This window comes from Phallusia mammillata, chromosome 8 (genome assembly GCF_965637545.1).
Source record: "Phallusia mammillata chromosome 8, kaPhaMamm4.hap1.1, whole genome shotgun sequence".
Lineage (NCBI taxonomy): Eukaryota > Metazoa > Chordata > Ascidiacea > Phlebobranchia > Ascidiidae > Phallusia > Phallusia mammillata.
Window position 1 is genome coordinate 1,130,151 of NC_137259.1, and position 21,410 is coordinate 1,151,560.

General features: G+C 36.9%; 3 protein-coding genes across 3 annotated transcripts; all 3 read left to right on the forward strand.

Annotated features, from left to right (window-relative positions):
- Positions 1-848: 848 nt before the first annotated feature.
- LOC145205281 (uncharacterized) lies at positions 849-7,217 on the forward strand. The gene is made up of 9 exons (XM_080077968.1): positions 849-969; positions 1,367-1,453; positions 1,718-1,793; positions 2,106-2,203; positions 2,852-3,079; positions 5,310-5,435; positions 6,061-6,147; positions 6,888-6,971; positions 7,089-7,217. Exons 1-9 carry the CDS (start codon positions 900-902, stop codon positions 7,148-7,150), a joined length of 918 nt encoding a protein of 305 aa, XP_079934094.1. The 5' UTR covers positions 849-899; the 3' UTR covers positions 7,151-7,217.
- A 2,122-nt stretch (positions 7,218-9,339) lies between these two features.
- On the forward strand, positions 9,340-12,713 carry LOC145205406 (uncharacterized). The gene is made up of 9 exons (XM_080078127.1): positions 9,340-9,409; positions 10,345-10,426; positions 10,484-10,567; positions 10,628-10,789; positions 10,967-11,230; positions 11,402-11,539; positions 11,718-11,807; positions 12,045-12,131; positions 12,285-12,713. The coding sequence occupies exons 2-9, from the start codon at positions 10,390-10,392 to the stop codon at positions 12,338-12,340; spliced, it is 918 nt and encodes a 305-aa protein (XP_079934253.1). The 5' UTR covers positions 9,340-9,409; positions 10,345-10,389; the 3' UTR covers positions 12,341-12,713.
- Positions 12,714-13,883: 1,170 nt separating this feature from the next.
- Positions 13,884-20,289, forward strand: LOC145205388 (uncharacterized). Its single transcript, XM_080078105.1, has 10 exons — positions 13,884-14,459; positions 14,824-15,029; positions 16,264-16,348; positions 16,542-16,625; positions 17,071-17,232; positions 17,628-17,882; positions 18,726-18,854; positions 19,265-19,354; positions 19,701-19,787; positions 20,067-20,289. Exons 3-10 carry the CDS (start codon positions 16,285-16,287, stop codon positions 20,117-20,119), a joined length of 924 nt encoding a protein of 307 aa, XP_079934231.1. The 5' UTR covers positions 13,884-14,459; positions 14,824-15,029; positions 16,264-16,284; the 3' UTR covers positions 20,120-20,289.
- Positions 20,290-21,410: the final 1,121 nt, after the last annotated feature.

Here is a 21,410-nt window from a genome sequence, read left to right on the forward strand (position 1 = left end):
CAATGATTGGGCATCCTGGCACAAGTGGCACCCCTTAGGAACAGACCTGTACCCCCTTAAAGGCGCTGGCACCCCTGGCTAAGAACCCCTGCAACTAGGGTACATGAAATATCTGGTAATAGCGAACTCGCTTGTAAAAAACCTTGAATATCTGATCGGTCCATTGGGGCAGAGTATAAAAACGAGAAAACGTGATTTCCACAAGTACCTGGAACATCTTACTAGTCTCTACTGCCTCTAGTTATGCCGATGTATTTGCTTTAAAATAACGCTAACACAGCTTGTCCAATAAATATGCGTAACACATCCAAAATGAACCAACTGAAGCCAATGATGTGTCAAAATTCTTGTAGGTTATTTGGTGGGCATGTAAGAAATAAAAAGACCTCTTAATTGTAACTTTTCAATTCAATTCAATTCATTTATTTCGTTTGCGCGCAGTAACCAGCTTACTCTGGTGGTAAACAATCCTTGGTAAGCTGTGATATTTCTGTCAGTTTGACAGCCCTTTACCGGTGCATTGTTAGACGTTGTTGAGCATTTCCATTGTACGTAGGCTACGTGTATATGGTACGATATTGATTAAGCCAGGTAATGCATAGTACTGCTAATTTATTTACCAGTAACTTTATCTTATGCAGTAGGCCTACAAGATCTTATAGAACAGAAGCTTCCAGCCGGGGTAGATTTATTTTTATTGACGTTTAGTGTAAGCAGGGGGGAAATTTATAAAAATTCACGATTAGGTTGTTAAAAGAAACTGTGATTTTCAGTGTAGAAGTATTTTAAACGGTAAAAATTGCCAAAAAGCTTTAATACTGTACAAATTTTCTGCAGAATGTTGAAAAAGTAGAAAAAGTGTCGTAAATTCTGAACACTTGATTTACAAACGTTTCATCATGTTGAAACAACTGTTACTGGTTTTGTGTTTGGGCACCTTGAAAGCTCAAGGCTTCTTCTATTTCAAAAGTAAGTATTAAAGCTCTGCGTTGGTGTCTGTGTTAAAAATAATTTACAAACCGCTATGTAAGTTTGTTTTAATGCAAAAAACGTATATCAGGCTATATCTCACGGTACTTAACCGAGCAGAGTGAAATATATGAATATAAACTACTTGGGATTCCATTAAAACTAACAAGAGTTACCAAAATAACTGCTGCTGAATAGGCTTTGCGTTAGTGTTTGCTTTAAAAACGTGTGTAAGTTTGTTTTAAAGCATGCTCTGAATATTACAACAACAAGATAAAAATGCCAGTTGAGATAACTACAAACATTCACTAATTGGGATGCCACTAAATAACCCAAAACAGAGTCACTAAAACACTTTTTGCAAAACGCAAATATTAAATGCTTAACTTGCTTTTAGGCAACTGTGATAAGTGGTGCTTTACGGACACATCTTGTCAAGTACCTGGCAACGACACGTGTACAAGATGTCTCCAAGATGCATGTGGTAAGTTTGCAATCACTTTTGTGGCTTCTATCCCTAATTTAAACCAAGAGTTCAAAAACGGGCCGCTAATTTGAATTTTTGGGATAGTGTAAGAGACTTTTCTTCACATGTACGTGGTTAAACAAACGCACACTTTCTAGAAACAAGACTAGAAATTCTAGAAGCCTACATTAAAGTGAAAGTACCAGTGATGTACAAAATTCTAGCACAAAAAAGTTATTTCTGATTACCAACGATCGGCTAAAATATTGTTTTACGCGACAGGAAAAGACTTTAACGATCCTTTCGACTCCTATTTCGGATACAACTGCATCCAATACGCATCCCGGTCAAGCTGGAAGTAAATGTCTGTCTGATTGAGTTGCCAAAACTTCTTTTTTCTAGCTTTGTTTGCAACATAAAATGTTTAGTCTTGCGAAAAAAGTAAGAAAAAGTTTCTAATGTCTTAAATTGTTGGTTTTTGTCACGTCAGGTGTAAAACCAAAAAAAGTTGCCACAAACTAATAACCACATGCTTAGCAAAGCCGATACCAAAACGTTTTTCGTTATTTCAACTATCACAGTGCGCTAGTACTCAACCTTTCTATCCATAGACCCCTTTCCCTCTTAATATAATCTTAAATTGTAACTGAACTTCAACTGATTGTTTCAGGGGAAACGGTGAATGTTACGAGCAATGTGGATCCCAGTCTTACTGGACAGCTAGATCCCGCAGTCGCAGTTGCAGAAAGTGCCTCAGATCCTGTATTGGTGAGTGGGATTCAAATAATGGTTGTAAGCAAACATGAAATCGGGTCTAAACCCCAAACACAGTCCGAAACCCGACCCGAACCCGATTTTATTTTCACAACCTCGAGGCCTGAAGGTTGAGTTGAGTTTATTTTGCTTGGTGAAAACACATGGCGTCACATTTGCACTAAAACAATCACCAAGTCGGAAATAGCTACCCAACGTTGAAGCGTTATGTCACTGGGGCTCACAAGTTGGTTAAATTGCGGAGAAAATGGGGCCGTGTGTGTAGTTAAACCCGAACCATGGCCCTTTTCATTCAAACTCAATCCCTGCGCCAATCTCACTCTCTGGTGAGCTACCGCCACATAATGCTTTGTAACACGGGTAGCTGCAGCGCGTTTAGTTACGAGCCACCAATTGTGATCTTCATTGTTTTGCGCTCCACAACGTTTTAACATTGCGCAGCTATTTACAGCTTAGTGATTGTTCAGTGCAATTTTGTCGCTGTGTGTTCTTTCACCAAGCGAAATAAACTCAACTCAACTAATGGTTAATCCAGCCTTCACAGTACCTTCCACCTTAGAGTGGAATAGTTGACCTTCACACTGGTTCAAAACCTAACGTGCTAACAAACGCTTGTAATACACCTTTGGGATCTGTGATCAGGTGAAGCTGAGGACACTGGTACATTCTGCAACGCTGAGGACGAGACGGCAAGACGCAAACGCAGCCACGACCGTTTCGAGCCCGAATACAAATCAGGTCCCAGCTACTGTAAGGGTTGTGTCAATAACCAAACCTGCCCAACTTTGGAGGAACTGTTCGATTCTGCGCCCAAGTTCTGTCGTGATTATGTGGAGATTTCTTGTGGCAAGATCCCCGAGCAGTTGATGGGTAAATGTTTTTATTTTTTAGGTATAAGTGTTTTAACCAGTTATAATCGAAACCGGACGCCTTTCCTCGTTGTACACTAAAACCCTATTTAGGCTTGAAAGTTAGATTTACAAGGTCAAATTACGACGCAATTGTGAGCAAGTGTAAAGTCAGGCCCGAATCAAGCCAATTAATTTTATTCAAGCTTCAGCCCGTAGCCGACTTAAAGCGCCTGGCTCTGCATTTAACTTTAACGTGGAAATAAATAATTGAACATTACACATTTAATTTATTTTTAGTATCCCGTTCAAATGTGTAACAACCTTTGCACAGTTCAAAATCATTCGCAATAAGCGGGAATATTTGAAAGCTTTGCAAAATAAAGGCAGTGCGCTTGCCCGGTGGACAGTTAAAACTTTTTTGCGTTATCAAAATGGGAATGAACGCAACTATTGACCCAATTGATTTATTGTCAAGAGCAGTAGTAATACTAATTCAAAAACATCCCTAAAATGACCCACCCGTGTGTATAAATTTGTAAACTATCGTTAGAAAGACGATTTTGTACCAGGCTTCACATTAATGCATACACACGGTTCCCTAATGCGCAGTGACGACACAAAGCTTAATACACAAACCGACAATAGCGTTTCCGATTTATTTCCGTACACATCAGGTGCGCACAATGTGCCATTGTATGTGTGTGCGGCACGCTAATGCAGCATAAGGGGAGTTCGAATTCGTGTTTTGCCGGAAATATTTTTTCCGTTCCCACTGATGACAGTTTGGTAACAACACCTGTACTGTACACTGCTGTTGTTGATTTTCTAAATGCCTTAGTGTTATTAGTATAGATTTACCCTATAAGTGAAGCAATTTTTCTTATTTTTACCACGACCCCTATAAACAGTGGTGGGATTCAGCCGGTTCGCACCGGTTCTATGGTACCGTCTCACTACATTTTATGAGATCGGCGAACCGGTTAGCATAACTGGTTACTGTCAATGAACTTTTTGTAACAGAGCCGACTGAAAAATATGACTTTTGTGATAGAACCAGCTGACAAAAATTTGAATCCCACCACTGCCTATACATATATAAAACATAAGTGTAAACTCACTCTAGCTATCAGACATAATTTAAACCTAATACAGCGTTTGAATATGTTCAAACTGCGATCAGCTCTGTACGTTCCTGTAGACTAGCGATCACGACATATTGCTTGGTGGACCGGTTTGATTCGGTTTTTAAGGATAAAGGAAGACAGATGTCAGATGAGCTATAGTTGGTTTAGATTTAAAACATGACTAGAAAAAGCAATATTTCCAATACAGTCACCAGAAATGGCGTTGTGCGCATAATATATTATTGCCACAAGTGGCGCCAAAGAGTCTTTGTCGCTCTAAAACTTAAATGAAGCTGTTGTATCTACATGACTGGAATGCTTGCTCTAAATCAGGGGTGTGCAACCTGCGGGTCAAACGTGGCCTATTGGTTAAAGTTTGTGCGGCCCGCAGAGACGCTCAGATTTCAAATATACTGGAAAACAAGTCCAATTATTACGTATTAAATTAACGCGTTTCTTTCGCGTGTCCCCCTTTCACGAAAGCGTTACACAAAGTGGCTCAATAAAAAACGCGGACACCAAATCAACGACAATTCGCTTTAATGGTATGGTCAATTCCGCTTTTCTTCTGCGGAAAAACGGAAGTATATAAAGCGTCAATCGCACTACAACACGCAGTATAGTGAACATACCGACAGTTTGGCTACAGGGGTTTTGACATTGATGGTTTGAAAGGCTCTTGCCCCTATGTGCCGGCGCCCATGCCACGAGGCAAGTTGCAAAATAATTGCAACATGCACGGTAAGCAGGCAATTGACCTCACGCAATGGAACACTAACTGTTGCGTCACACGGTTATACGTTTTGCCGGACAAAGTTATATTCACAACTGTTGACAAAAATGACGTAACATTTACGTTCGTTTATTAAAATTAAAAATCAATTCGTGTTCGAAGTTCTTAACCATGCAGGTTAAATCGACCTCTAAATTTTAATTTGATATGCTTAGAGGTCAAATACAAGTAGACAGTTTTTTTTATGTATGCGGGTTTAGTGTGTGAAACAACTTAAAGTTGTCTTCTGTCAAATTTATCTTCAAAAAAATCGGGAAAACGAGGGATTTTTTCGGTTATCGTGGGCACCCCATAGTTGTGCAGGATGAATTTTTACTATTTTGTTTCAACAGACGAAGACATGAACACTTGGAATATCAGCTGCATCAGAACTGCGTGGAGCGATTCTTGCTCTCGTTGCCCAGATTTTAACGAAACTCGATGGGACAACTGCGAAAATTGCTTGGATGCTTGCAAACGTAAGATAAAGAACGGAAAGCGTAGCTTAGGTTTCGCACATACCTTAAATTCGCAATGATGAATGCTTTCGATCTATATTTCATCCATTTAATATGAGGGTAATGCAAAAAGAAAATGGATTCTAAGCAAAGAGGTTTTTGTAGACAAAACATAAACCGTAAAAACATAAAAGAAGCAAATAACCTTATGTATGTTAATTCTCATGAATTAAAATACAGTTGCGGCACAAACTGGGAACAAATACAATACTTTCTACGAGTGGTGGGATTCAAATTTTTTGTCAGCCGGTTCTATCACAAAAGCCATATTTTTCAGCCGGTTCTGTTACAGAAAGTCCATTGACAGTAACCAGTAATGCAAACCGGTTCGCTGATCTCATAAAATTTTATGAGACGGTTCTACAGAACCGGTGCGTACCGGCTGAATCCCACCACTGCTTTCTACTAATACTAAGAATTATTCCTAATATATTACCTATGTTGTAACGATTCCAACCTAACTGAAGATGCTTAATTGCATAAGCGAAATATATTTGTTTTTTAAACTAAAGCCAAACTGATTTCAACCTTGAAATAAACGTTTCAACCTGTGTGAGACTTTTCACCATGTTATTTTGTTGTGCAGCCAAGGTGGAATGCGCATTGGAATGCCCAAAAACTGGCCAATACCCGATGACCATCCCTTGTGGCTACTGCTTGGCGCTGTGTGAAGGTAAATGCGTCGTCTGATTACATTGAACATGTTAGGAAACCAACTTTAGCAACGTGCCTCTATACTTGTTCATTTTTTTGGGTAAACAACACAGAAATTTACTCGCTGAAACTAGTTACCATGAAAGCAGTTTAGAGAAGCTTTATAACAAAAAATAAACGTTAGTATATTGATTCCAGTTGTGAATTTATGTTCTTCTTAACTGTATTACAACAGTTTACAACTTTGTTTCACGACATGAGTCTTTCCGGGACTCGCGCTCTACCCACTGAGCTACACAGGCTCAGTAGTGAAAGTCGAATCACAAGCACCGTTGTCTTCCATGTCTGTACGCTGCACATGTCAGTTTCGTTGCACGGGATAGCCAGTTCGACCATTGATTACCTAAAGATGAATACATTTTTACTGGGAACATGACCCATGCAAGTTTGAATCCCACCACAGGCTTGATTTTTCTAGTCGTTTTGCCTTAATTATCATGTCTGGGAATGCCTAGTAGACCGGCTGATTCAGTATGATGCCTTTAATGGGTCTGGCTTACTACGGTTCCATTTCGTTGGAAAATTTCCAAAATGCCTTACACTAGTAAAAAAATGTACAAGCCTAAATTTTGTAAAGAAATATTAAACCTTTTTGCCTTCGCAAAAACATTTGCTTGTTGGAGTGAATTGTTGCTATTACTTTATGTAACCACTGTATTAACCCACTCCAGTGTACACTAATGTTTTTGTCTATTACAGCATCAGGCATAGCAGACTGCAACACAACCTACTGCCAAGCAGAATGTACACGCTGTAATAGTTGTTACATTGCATGTGAAGCTGGTGAGTGCTTACTCCCTTGTAAAGTTGCATAACTTTAGTTATTTAGTTAAGTCAATGCTCGTCAAACCATACAAACATTTGCGTTTCTTGCTCTTTAAATGAGTCGATTTTTTGCAGATGACTTTATTGAGAATGAATGCACCTGCATACCAGAAAAGAAGGGTTACTGGTGGTATTGAATTGCAATTTCTTAGAACTGCATCGTATGTACCATAACATTCTTGTACACAGAATAATACAACTAATTAAAACCAATTTTACTCGCGTCTTCACGTCAGAGGCAAGCTTATGGAGCCGCTAACAAACGAAAACAGCTATAAAAAAAGTTCAAATGTATTTTAAAACGAGCAACTTAAGTGATTTGGGTAAATGTTTCAATTATGTTGTTGTTTTAAGTCATAAATCAAGTTTTGTTAATTGAAGAAGCGTTTTTAAAATGCCTGGTGAACCTTTTTCGACATAGTATCAGAACCACGGGCAAACAAGCTGGATTTCTATGGCACAAACAAATAAATAATGCACCATATAGGGAATTACCCGTAAAAAGAAAAAGCGGGCCAAAACAAAAAATGCAGAAATTTCTTAGCAGCTATGTTCGGATTATTCATCTGCACATTTTGTTTAATTTATTCATAAAGAAGCGATATAAAAGTTTCATTTCTGTCAAACTTGATTTGATTATGAACCTAACTTGATTGGGATGCCATGAAAAAATGGATGTAGTTGTTGTGCATAAAGATTGTGTGCAGTGTGTTTAGCAATAAATACCACCAAGTGTTGATGTTTGGTTGTGCCTGTGAGACATATTGGTCCTGCACGCCCAAGATCTCGTAGGGAACAGCCATGCTCTGCAGACAGGCAAAAAAGTGTTCTATTTAGCAGTTCCAACCCAAACGTTTCAGCTAATTCAGATGCGAATATATCATGGTTACATGACTCATGCAAGAAGAAGTACCACTTGGTTCTTATCATCCCTTCAAGAGGCTGGCAATAAAGTGACAACAATATCCCATTTTTAAAAATATACACCAGTGACTGGGACGTCCAATAAGTTTAAAATCACTGCCTTTGAACACCTTAAAACAGTGGTTCTCAAACTGTGGTACGCGTACCACTAGTGGTACGCCAGAACTTTTCAGGTGGTACGCGAGTACTTTCTGTGTTACCTAATTTGAGTCCGATCTAAAATTGGAACTCAAATGACCTAACTGATTAGCCCTGGTTTGGGCTAAATTCGTGTTTTGGACATTCTTTTAAAATTGCTAAATAGGCTGGCCAAGTTGAGAAAACAGGCCTGTTTCTTGGTCTATCCATCCAAACAGGGTTTGGGTAACTGGTTCCCAACCTGAAGTCAGTGCGATGGTTTCAGGGGGTCCATGAAGGCAAATACGTGTAGTATCATTGACCAACAGCAAAACATTTTTAGTTTCTCAACCGTTTTTACAATCCTAATACAAGTGCAAACTGGTTATCACACCTTAATCGGGCCAAGAACAATTACGTTTTATGATTGTTTTCCCTATAGTTACATCATAACACACATAAACAATAAAGTTTTTGGGGCAAGCGTTGTGTCAAGTTACATGCACCAGAAAATTTATCGATTTGTTTTGTTGAACCTTCATTGAAATTAAAGGACTGTAAAAGTGAATTAAAATGATTTATTAAAGGCATAATAACGCATAATGCAAGAAACATAAACAGATTTTTTTTAGGTTGGGGGTCCGCAGACATTTTTTAAAAGGGCCCGCAAAAAAAGGTTTCGAACCTCTGGTTTAGGTGGTATGCAACGATAGAAAAGTTGTCAGGTGGTACGCGTTTGAGAACCACTGCCTTAAAAGAACAAAAAAACTGTCACTTTAAACTGATTTGATTGTATTCTTTGTAAGCTGTTTTTTGTTCTGTTTTGTATTGTTATTCCCAAAACATGAATTTGTAGCATCAAATATTAAATATATTTAATTGCAATTTTCCCAGACTTCACATCTTTTTAGAAACTGTTTTTATCCTGCATGCACCATAAATTTGCAAGCAAATGACACATGGGTTGCTACTGGATAAAAGTGCTTCAACCAGAAAATTAGTGTTTATTTTTACCAACAATTAAACATGTGTACTTGATTTGCCAAAAAGCAAAGCTTCGGAACAGGCTTGTTTTGATCTACACTGTAGATTCTACAGTGACACCCCAAATGAATTAGGTGTTTACTTCAATGCATCTGTTCTTGTTGATTGCAACATTGCTGGTTGATTAAATGCAAAAGAAACAATGCAGGGCTCTGCACAACACACAAAGGGTGAAAAGAGGATGTTGATTGCTTATCAGAAATGTGATTAATACATTTTCGAAGAAAAAGGCCTGGTAACAGCAACAGAACAAACCACACAAACATGTGAGAATAATTCATCTTCCGCTTCATCCTGGCAAGAGAAAAAAGGTAAAGCTCTAACCTCACGCCATGTACTGAGGTAACAAAGGTGCAGGATTGCATAATGGTTGGCTGCCTGTGCAATGTGTCTTTCTGTGATTGGTTCCTTTTTTATCATGTGACACTGTGGATTAATTTGAGGTCATAGACCTTTTTATGTTGATACTTCAACAATAAATTGCAAAAGTTTACGACACAAAATACAACTATCATTAACTGGCCGATATGCCTTGATGCTCATTACAAAAATTGTATGCTTGTTTATGTTTATCGTATGTTCCCTGGCATTATTTTTACAAAATATAAGGTTATTTGTTTGGCCCACCTCTTAAAAACCTCTGTTTGACCCACCTTTTAAAACCTGTTCAGGTCTTTTTATCTGGCTTTTTATAAAGCTGTTGACTCTGCCTGAGCCAATTTGTCTTTTATGCCAAATTTGTCTTATTTTAACTCCAGGAAGGAGGCATCAGTCACACTTTCAAACCCACATAATGAATCATACGGGGTTGGGAAATTTAGATAGAGAAGAGAGTTTAAGAAATAAAAATGTGGCTGGGTTTAATGTCATGGGTGTTTGTTTGCATAATGTAGGGCCTCTTGCTCAGCTTAACCTCTGAGAGAAGGATGTTTGTGCAACCATACAATTTCCAGTAACAATGATGTGGTAATGTAACAAGAACCTGCAACATTATTGAAACAATTACACAAAGAACAATAGATAAGTCAGCATCCTCTTTTGGAGCGTGGAGCTGTTTTTCACAACCTCCTCCACAAGGTTGCAAAAAAAAGAAAGATGATATAAAAGGAGGAAACAGTTTACTGGGTTTACCATTGTTTAGGTGGTGTCATTGCTGTGACAATGTAACTGAAAAAATTTTGCTTGCCAAAGTGTTAAATTACTTTAAACAGCATAAAGGGTTTGTTAAACTATTTCATTTTTTCAGGTGAAATCAAACAATCACACAATAAAGTTTGCATTTGTGTTTTTTATGTTGGTCATTATTCTACAAAGTGAAATTGCAAATTGTTAGTAAATGTTTTGTTTTTGTAATTTACATTATTCAGCTTCATTTTTTGTTACAGCTTGCTCAAAATGGTGTTTTCACAAGAAGCGATGTTACCCACCAGTTGACGATGATTGCTCAATGTGTCTCAAAAACTTTTGTGGTATGTTACTAAATGTCGACAGTTTGCTTCTCACTTTAAACTTATTTTTGTTTATAACAGGAGAAGAGTTTGAGCATTCATTCGAGACAAACTTTGGAAATAAGTGCATATTCAGAGCGATGAAAGATAAGAACAAATGCAAAAATCGATGTGCAAAAATGACGAACAAACAACTGAAACGAAAGAGGGATGCCTGTGATGACTGCCTTGACATGTGCATTTGTGGGTTTTTTATTATTTTTTGTTAAACATTTATAACAACCCAATTTCTAAAGTGCACAAATAAATGCACTAAGTATGCCCCTTGAACTTGAATAGTTGCGAAATTCTTTTTATCATAATTCGTCAGAAAAAATAGGACACATTTAAACAGATCTTACCAAAATTTTTTTATTTTAGCTGAGGCCAAAGACAATCCCGAAAATTATTGTAATGGCCATGTTCCACACAAAAACATGTCAGAAGATGCTTCTTCTCCCAAGCCAACCAATCCCATCAAAATGGCATTCAAGAAAAAGAAGAATGGTGATCGTGGTGATGATGAACATGGAATTGTGCATGGTTGCGACATATGCTATAATGATACATATTGCCCTACTCTTGAAGAATTTTATGAAAATATTTCTATAGATTGCCTTGGATATATTGCGCTGAAATGTGAACGTAAGTATAAATGTGTTTGTTATGTTTACTTGTTTGCAATGTAAAGCATGCATAAAGCGTTTAGTGTTTTTCATGTCATTATTTCAAACTTAGAAAATGCATCTGCACTTCCTCATTTATGAACTGCCAAACATCTTTTGGGCATTGTTACAAAACTTTAACTTTTTTCAGTTCTTGCTGACTATAATCAAACGGAGGAGGAATACTTGGCATGTCTTATTATAAATTGGGCTGATATTTGCTCAGGATGCCCTCTTGATTGGTTGGAAAGGTTAGCGGCTTGTGGTGATTGTCTACTGACTTGCGAAGGTATATGTCAAGCAAACTTGTTTTTTGTTGTTGATACTTATGACATCATTAATTACTTAAAGAAACCATCTTGAAAATAGATGACAGCTGAGTTAAGATCTTAAACTCATTATTGTATAACTTTGGTTTTAATAACAGTTAACACAGGTTTTACTATAGTAAACATTTTACATTGCAGAGAAGATTGAGTGTGCAAAAAATTGTACCCATAAACAAGCATGTTATCCAAAGGGCTTGCGATGTGATAAATGTGCAGCCATGTGTAGAGGTTAGTAATATATTACTGGTGTAATTGTCCAATCACTTTTGCATCACAAAAACCAATCAATGTACCAGAATAAAAACTTGCTTTTAATATGAACATCAGTAAATTTAAAGGTTATCTTAACTATCTTCAATAGCATTTATCATACCACATGTCTAATTAAAGTCTTGCCAAACTCACTCATGTTTTACGATTTTTGGGGAAAAACAAAATAATGTTGTGTTTTTTATTGCTCTGCAGCTTTGGGAGGTGATTATGATAGCTGTATAGAAAACAGATGTCCTGAATGTATAACATGCAATGAATGTTATGTTCAATGTGAAGCCGGTGAGTAACATGAATCAATTTCCATTTCTAGAATGACAGATAATCACAAAAAGAATTATGAAAATTTAAGTTGTATCCCTAAATAATTCTGCTAACTGTAAAACTGGTAGCCTCTGTAGTAAACCTGTAGTAATAGTATCTTGTCTTTTTCAGAAAAATATACAAATAATCGCTGTGGCTGCTTTGATGGCTATTATTATCCATGGTGAACATAAAAAGTTCCATTCTGTTGACCACAAACTATCCTTACTTTACATCCAAATTCATTTTGCATCAATTTAGTATTTGTTAGTGTAAAATACTTATCACCAAACGGGCTCTGAAGTATAGAATTTAACCATCAGTTATCTATGATTTACCAGTCGCATTTAAACTTTTGCACAAACAATGTCGTAAACTTGTAACTAAAAAATGCCGGTGTAATTATTGTGTCCATTGCTGTTGTCTCACCCAGTGTCTCATCATAATAAACAAGAAACAAAAAACTGATTCCCTGGAGTAAGTGGTTCTGCCTATTGCAGTTGTTTTTTAAGTGTTTTCTTCAAAAATGGAGTTAACACAGATTCTACATAATTAACATTGCATCAAAATTGAATAAATTCTGAAGTTATACTTGAAGTATTGCACCAGGGTGTGCTGACAAACTGTATATTTATTTTAAATAAAGTAACCAGTGGTTTTTGAAACAATGTACTTCTATAGGCAACATTAGCCAAAAAAAACTCTAGTGGTCCATGTAAAAGTGTCTTAGTGTGCAACCAAATATACAAACTACAAAATCATATTTTTACTATGGTTATATTCTTTGTGTTTTGTATCTGTGCTTTAAAAACCTATGAAAATCAATTCACCAAAATTTTATGATTCTTAACATGCAAGATAAGTTAACATGTGCACTTGATAAAGTCTCTATATGTAAAGACATGAAAAGTTTGAAAAAGAAAAACTTTTTCAGTAAACATTTGGAGAAGGATGTTAAAGTCCAAGTTTGAAACGTTTTAAGTGGTACTTGCTGAGTGAAAATATGTTGCAAAATTATTAACTGCCGAACAGAGCCCAGCATAAAACCAGGCAACAATTGCAGTATCTCTGAAACGAAAATGGATACAAAAATAAAATTTTGACACAATATTCTATGCTCTGTAAGCTGTTCAGCACACAAACCTTTTTTTTAGATTTTTTGTGCAGTTTAGTCAGTTGTTAATACAACAACATATCACATAATATAAAAACTGTATTTGAATGACATGCTAACTTCATATTTTTTTTTATATATATTTAATGTTACAGCTAAACATAGTTTTTTGTCATCTTATTCAATCAACAAAAGTTTGTATGACTGCAGATTACATATTTTTATTAAAATTGAAATGTGGAGTAGGTTGTTTGTGCAGGAAATGGAAATTATCATTACTGTCATGTGTTAATTAACTTTGATTTGAAGATTTAAATAGGCTTTCTTAATCTTACTTTATGGCAAATTCTTATTTTGCTTCAAAAACAGGCTTTTAAAACTATCAAAAACATTTTAGAAGGGTTAAGATGTTTTTCTCTTTCCTTTTGTTCAACATCAGTCAAAACACTGACGATCTAAGCTTTTGTCTAAAAACTTGAAGGTAATGTTGACATAAACCAAAGTAAGTGTATGCAATACACAATTCATTTAGAAAGCATAATATTTTGTCCATAATTTTAAACATATTTTAAACATGTGGTCATCACCATCCAGGCTAATATTGTGTTTGTTTGTTTAACCTTTGCTTCACACAAAATATTTAATGATAATGCAACAGACATACTACTGCTGCATGACCCAGTATAGATACAAAGTTTTAGATTCATGTGTTTTACTCATTTGTCATTGTATGTGTAAAATAGGAAGAGCCCTTAGCATTTGCATTTAAAACCACACTGTAGGGCTTTGACATCTTTTTACAGCTTGCAACCACTGGGTATAAATAGAACTCGTTTGCCAATTTCAAGCATTTAATGTTATTAAGAGACATATGTTTAATTATCGGTCTCCTGAAGGGAACACATATGTGGAAGTTTGTCAATGCACTTTTGGCATTAATTGTTTAAAAGATTTGGATGAAACTTTTACAGATATGGTCATGTAGATTTTATTTACCCCACTAGCCCCCTAGAATGGGTGAATTTTCAACCAATGTTTGAATTGAATAAATTTTGACATGTTGTTCATTTTGCCATAGTTAGGTGTCAATTGTTGTTTCACCCTATAACCCCAGTTTGTGCACATTTTTAGATCTCAATTGTCAAGTTTTCTCATGCAGTCAAATCAGTTGCTCCATTTGCCCACTAAAAAGGGTAAACTTTTTTAACATTGCATTTTATAAAATTCGGACAGTTTTGTAGAATAAGCCATTTTGACCTGTTAATTGTTATGTTTTATCATGTAGCCCCACCATTTAGCGCAGTAACCTCTAAAATGAGTAAATTTTGCAAACAATAGCTGAATTGAATGCGACTTGTATAGTTTGCAAGTCCAATAGCATGAATATTTCAGCACATTATTATAACCAAGCTTTAAATCATAGCACCACAATTTGTGGTAGTTATTTCATGAAATACATTGTTTAAGAAACAACTAAGGTTATAAAAGAAAGTGGCTTATATGGGACTGTTATCAAAAAAAGTTTAGGATATATGCATATGTTCTTGTTGATTGCAGTTGCAGCATTGCTGGTTGATATAATGCAATAGAACAATACACAGCTCTGCACAACACACTAAGGATGGAAAGAAAATGTGGATTGCTTATCAGAAATGTGATTAATACATTTTCCAAGAAACAGGCTCGGTAACAGCAACAGAACAAAGCACCACAAACATGTGAGAATAAGTCATCTTCCGCTCTATCCTGGCAAAGGAAAAAAGGTAAATCTGCAAGCTTGCATGGTGTTTAGATGTTGAAAACAAACTATGAGTAGCTAGCTGTGCAATGTGTCCTTTGTGATTCGCCCCTTCCAATCACATGACAATAAGCATGCCACAAGACTGCAAGAGTCAATTGGTATTTGCAGGCTTTGCATTTTATTGCTGCAGTATTCGCCCAACAATACATTTCAGTTGTTCCAAACATTAACAAATTCACAGACACTCTCCCTTAGCATAAAATTAACTATATACTGAATTTAAAATATTCAAAGAAATTTATTTTGTCAATCATGTGATACATTAGCTAATTTGTTGCAACACTGCAAACCAAACCGTGCTGCCGTTGCAGTGATATCGCCTGCCAATTCAACCGGATAAATATGGGTTTGGGTTGTGATTAAGAAGCTATTAAAGACCTGGAACAGTTTAACTTTGTGAAGACGCATTCTTCGAATTGGCAACTTGGATGCAGCACGTTGTAAATGTTTTTTTGTTTTTTTTTTCTTCACGGGGTTCGAACCCAGGAACCTCCCGGGGACGAATCCCGATCAGGTTTTTTATGTCTGTATATGGGTCAGGCGCGCCAGGCCATTCGGCCAAGCACGTTGTAAATGTTCACATCCATATAGCGGAGGTGTGGGGTGAAACGCCGTCTAGCGGGCATATTTTTTTGACCTACTAGGAGCATGTTTACCGATCACGCCAGCCCTGCGTGATACGTTGATTAATCTGCGTTTTTGGAACGGGCCTTAGAAGACAATCGAATATAAAATACTAAAGCTAAGTCATCTTCCGCAGCCGAACGCATGAAAACCTCTCTGGCGGGCACCGCTCATTTACACGAAAAAGGCAGGACTGTTACACAAATTGAAAAAAATTTAACTGATATATTCAATAGCATTAACATGTTATTATCTGGCAGCATGGGCAAGTGGTTTGGTGTGCTGGGGCGGTTTAAAAATGCTATGTTTATTTGCCACTTTGAGTGGTAATGACCATTAAAAACGTTACCTTGCTTTGATTTGGTAAAGCAAGTAACTCAGAACCATAAGCAAAGTTTTGAAAAGAGGTTTATTTGAAGTTAAAACTGCTAGAGAAAAACTAATAAATACAACCTACTGTGCGCGGCTATAAAAGTGTACGATGTTTAAACGAAATCTGTCGGACCTTTATTTTACGTTTATGGTGACCTGCTGTTTATTTTCGGTGTTTCTAAAATAGTAATTATTTTTAGGTTAAACTGACTTCGGAAAAAATGTTTAAAGTTTTGTTTGGATTGTTCCTTTTTGCTCTTGTCCTAGAGTACCAGCAGACAAACGGTAAGATACATTTCTGGGGTTGATATTATTGCTACCCAATACATACGTGTCTTGCTGTTTAGGGCATCTTGGTAAAAGCCCAAATATTTTCCTTTACTTTGTAGCATATTGTTTTGGTTGAATTCTTCAGTTAACCTTTCTTAGGAATAATTAGCTTTATTGCATCCAGTTAACTCATGAACTTCTATTTCAGCCTGCCCAAGATGGTGTTTCGCCAAGAACAGGTGTTACTTGCCAGTGAACGACTCATGCACCGATTGTCTCAAAGGCGTTTGTGGTAAGTACAATAGTCAGTTCACCAATAACTCAGTTAATGTCATGCTACAACAAAGTAAATATCTCTGTACTGCTTCTGTATTTATGTCTATAGCGTGAAATTCGATACTGATCAACAATAACCACAATATGGTTTGTAATCGTCAAGTGTATTGGGACAATAGGTTAAAGATTTTTAATACCGTGTTGTGGACCAAATGTTGCATGTTTTTGCTCATGGCAAATTATTGCATTGACTATATAAATAGATGCCGGTAGTGCGTTAGTAGTATCAAGAACGCAACCTTAATACAAATCTGTCTGCTTTCTGATTTCTATTTAAATCAATTAACACAAATCTCTTTTACACTCAAACTGTTTTCACGCGAAGTTATTACCAGTTTTGCCGATTCTTGTAGTACTGTTGTTTTCAAACTAAAAAGGAAGAATTACTATTGTTCTGACAGGCGAAGACTTTCCAAAGCCATTCAAAACTGAGTTTGGAAGAGCCTGTGTCTTTCGCGCCATGAAAAGAAACGCAGATTGCAAAAAAGAATGTGGATCAATCAGTACGAAGAAATTAAACAACTACAACAAGGCTTGCAAAAAATGCCTTCGCCCATGTATTGGTAAGTTTCAAAGTGGAATTTACAAAGTTGGGATTTTGTATTTCTTACTAATTTTTTTGGGTCTTTTATAAGTCGTTGAAAACAAAAACTTTTTAATAGGTGTTCGGCAAACTAACAAACTTGATATTGATATTTTTTCCGACTCCTATTCGTAATAAAAAACACAAAATGTCATTCAGCAAACTTCAACGTGATAGATAAGGACAAAAATCAAGAAAATAAGGTTTTAACTATGCCTTGTACATTCGCATTTCAATACAAATCCCTGAAACGTGAAATCCTGTCATAACGAGTATTTTCGCTTCATATGCGTGTTGTAACTTTTCATGCGATTTTGTAAAAACTTCTTGCTTGACTTTGTCCTTGAAAATGAAAAACTCACGTTTGTTTTGTAGAGGAGGCCAAAGAAACGCCAGAAAATTACTGCGAGGGTACTCTCCCAGAACCACCACCACCTCTCCCAGCAGCAAGTTCCCCATTCGATCCTGTAAAACTGGTGAAGGAAATGATGCAACCAAGCGCCGACGATAATATGACGATGACTTCTCGACCATGCGGTCCCTGTTACGACGGAACGAGCTGTCTAACTGACATGGAGACGGAACAACTGCCGCCGTTTTGCCTCACGTACATCTTCACAAAATGCTCAAGCAAGTGCAAAATAATATTCTTTAAAAATATGGTTTAACTTAATGATTTTTTTTTAAATGCAAGCGATCCCGATTTTCGGTTTATCGCAAGTTTGTTAAACGTTAATGTCTGCAGTATTTCTAAATTGTGAGCATAACTTGGTCCAAACTCGTCATAAGTTCATTAACAAATACGTCAAAGAGCTGAAGCTGGTGGTTGTGGATCGGCCAAATGAGCTGAACGATTTCTCGTCGCCGGCTGCACTGTTGAGACCTTCTAGGTCCAAACGGTGTGCACTGTCTGCAGCTTATCATGTGATAGCTCTATGCTTGTAGATCAGTGGTTCCCAACCTGGGGTTCGCGGACCCCCTGGGGGTCCGTGAGATGGTTTTAGGGGGGTTGGAAACAATTTTTAAGTTGCCAAACCGTTTTTTACAATTCTGCATACAAGTGCTAAATGTTTATCAAACCTTTGGATCAAAAATTTAATTTTTTTGATTTTTATGTGATTGCTACCTCCATTGTGACATCACAACACACATGAACAATAGACTTTATAGTGCTTTGTTCAAAGTGTACACCATAAAATTTATTTATTTCTTGCAGTGGCTGGTACTAATTCTTTAAGGACTGTGGGGGTTGAATAAAATGCTGCCTCAAAAAGCGAAAGTATAAGAACATGTGATGCAAGAAACGAAAAACATAACAAGACTAGACTACTTTGGGGGTCCGCTGACCTATAAAATTTATAACAGGGGTTCGTGACTACAAAAAGGTTGGGAACCACTGTTTTAGATAAATAAGTTTATAGTTTTCGAAAATTTTTGATTTACACAGTTTGGTGACTTATATTATCTTTGTAGTGGACCCAGGCGGCCTAAATGCCTTCGAGTGCCTCGCCCAGAAATGGGCAGATCCATGCTCTGAGTGTCCCGGCGACTTCGATGTAAGCCGACTTCCGGCCTGTGGAGACTGTCTCCTTAATTGTTCAGGTAAGAAAATTTGTAATACTACGTCACTACAAATGTCATGCTTGCTAACAAACAGTGATCACAAGCAAATTTGTAAAACAGTCCAAAACGTTTGTACGAAAACCTAGCACACGTTGTTCGTAAAAACACAAAACCTGTTTTAAACTTGATTGCAAGACACACAGGATGACGTCACAAATAATGACGTCATACGTTTGCTCAAAGCTTAGAACATGACTTTAAAGCAGCTACGCCTCTTTTGATAGATCACTCTAATAATGTACAGGTAAATTTTTATTATGAAGTCACGGTCACATTACGTCATAGGTTCACTTGTGACGAAAACTTTGTGATGCTTAACACTGCAAATTATTAATCAGAATTTTGTGCGGGCCCTTGAACAAACAATATTGTATTGTTGTATTTTTCAGCGAAGACTGTATGTGCATTGCAATGCGAGTTTTCGAGACCAATGTACCCATTGTCCATCCCGTGTTCAAAGTGCGCTGGTCTCTGCAGAGGTGAATTTACCTTCAATTCAACGTTGTCATTGATGCAGCCCTTCACAAATTGTTGCTTAATGATTTTATTACATAATGCTGGAGATAGCCGGCCGCGGATAAGCTCCTGTCGTGGGTTTGAATCCCACCGCAGGTTACATTTTTTTAGTTTACATTGAAAAAGGCTCTTGATTAGAGATTTCAGAATCGCAAATTAATTACTTTAATATTAAAAAAAGAATATTAGAAATACGAATGACCTAATGTTTTGAACTTACGTTTAATGCCATCAAGGTTTATTATAGTTTTCATCCACCAAGCAATGATCTGGATGTTTTCAGATTAAAAACTTTTTTTATTGTTGCAGTGACACCTGGTAATTTTGATACGTGCATGCGGAATAAATGTCCGGATTGTAATGATTGTAACGCGTGTTTCGACGAGTGTGAAGCTGGTGAGTAATTTGATCCGCTCACTTGGTTGCTCACCCCTACAAATCCTTTATGTTAACAGCACGACATAAAAACACTTGAGCAGGGAAATTAGGCACTGCCACTGCTTTACTCAAAATCTAGCAATCCAAAATATACATTTTTTATCAACTTAGCAGTTGTCGGCGTGAAATAAGTAATAATTTAAACCTTTAATTTGCTGTGTAAGGATGAAGCTAACATGCTACACATGAAATTGCCAGGAACGCTTGGTACTAATGACACTCACTTGTCTATTTCAGAGGGTTACGTGAAGAATCAATGCAGCTGCTTCAGGCCTTTTGAATTTTTGTAATGAATATAGAAGACCACTTATAGATAACGACAAACAACCAAGCCACCAATATTATTTTTGATTTTTCTCGAATCTTTAAGTAAAACTGTTTTCCAACCTATTTTGCTGTAACCAAACTTTGATGAATGTATACTGTTTCGATGTCAGCATAATAAACCAGATATACTTGATTTATTTAGTTTGTTTTACTTATTTTAGGTGTAATATGATTAATAGCTTGATAGCGTTCACTTAAAATGGGGGTTAATATGGTCAAATGCCTAATAAATGTTCACATTAAAATAGTTCCGAACGCGTCCAAACAACACCGTTGATGAAGGGTTGATGTCTTGATACGTTCGTAATATGTGTAACATTTTAGGGCGTTATATGTGTGTTGTTCCAAACCACTGGACGAAATAGGGGTTTTAAGTAAGAGTAGAATCGTTGTATTATCTGGGAAATTGTAAGTATGCGATAAGTGAATGCTAACATTTACCCAAACATTTCTCGACATATCCAACGTATAACTGGAATATACCACAAAATGAAGACACTTAAGTTTAATTGGAGATTTTATCCAAACCTGTTAATACCATGAGAAAAATAACAAAAACTATCTCGAAATGTTTAAACAGAAATGCTAATAACTGCGCGTTATGTCATTTTTGTGAAATATCACGTATTGAAGTTAGAAAAAAGTTTCGTAATCTAACCTCAACCAGGGACCGAAATTAGCGACAGGAAATATCTTGACTTCATTGCAGCTGTCGTGTTGCCCGTCGGACTGTTAAGTAATTTCTCGAAAGGCCTTGAAGCACTGTTTTGATAAAGTTGTTTGCTGTGAGGGATACCAAAGTGCTGGGGTTGCTTGAAATCTTCACTTTAACGCTTACTTGATGTGTTCAGAACAGCTGCAAAATATGATTAGACATTTACTGAATAAAGTACGTCATGTGCACAAATTTATTTACCTTGAGTGTGTGCCGTTGCGCAAATTGGAAGTGCATGGATACGGCACAACTGGCTGATGGCAGCATGCCTGTGGCTGTCCGTGTCTTTCCTGAGACGCACGTATTGTTCTGCGCGGCTTGCAGTTTTTTGACTTGTTTTTGTGGCGCCAGTCATTCTATTTTGGAAACTGTACTGTGTGGACCTTGCTTTAAAAAAGACAATATTTGCTTTGAAACTGACTGACAGCTCCTGGGCATCAGCCGAAAAGCTCAAAAGGTTATTTTTCAAATATTCGCGTACAAGACCATATTATAAACGCGACATCATGCATTAAAGATTTTGTTGAGAGATAAAGCTA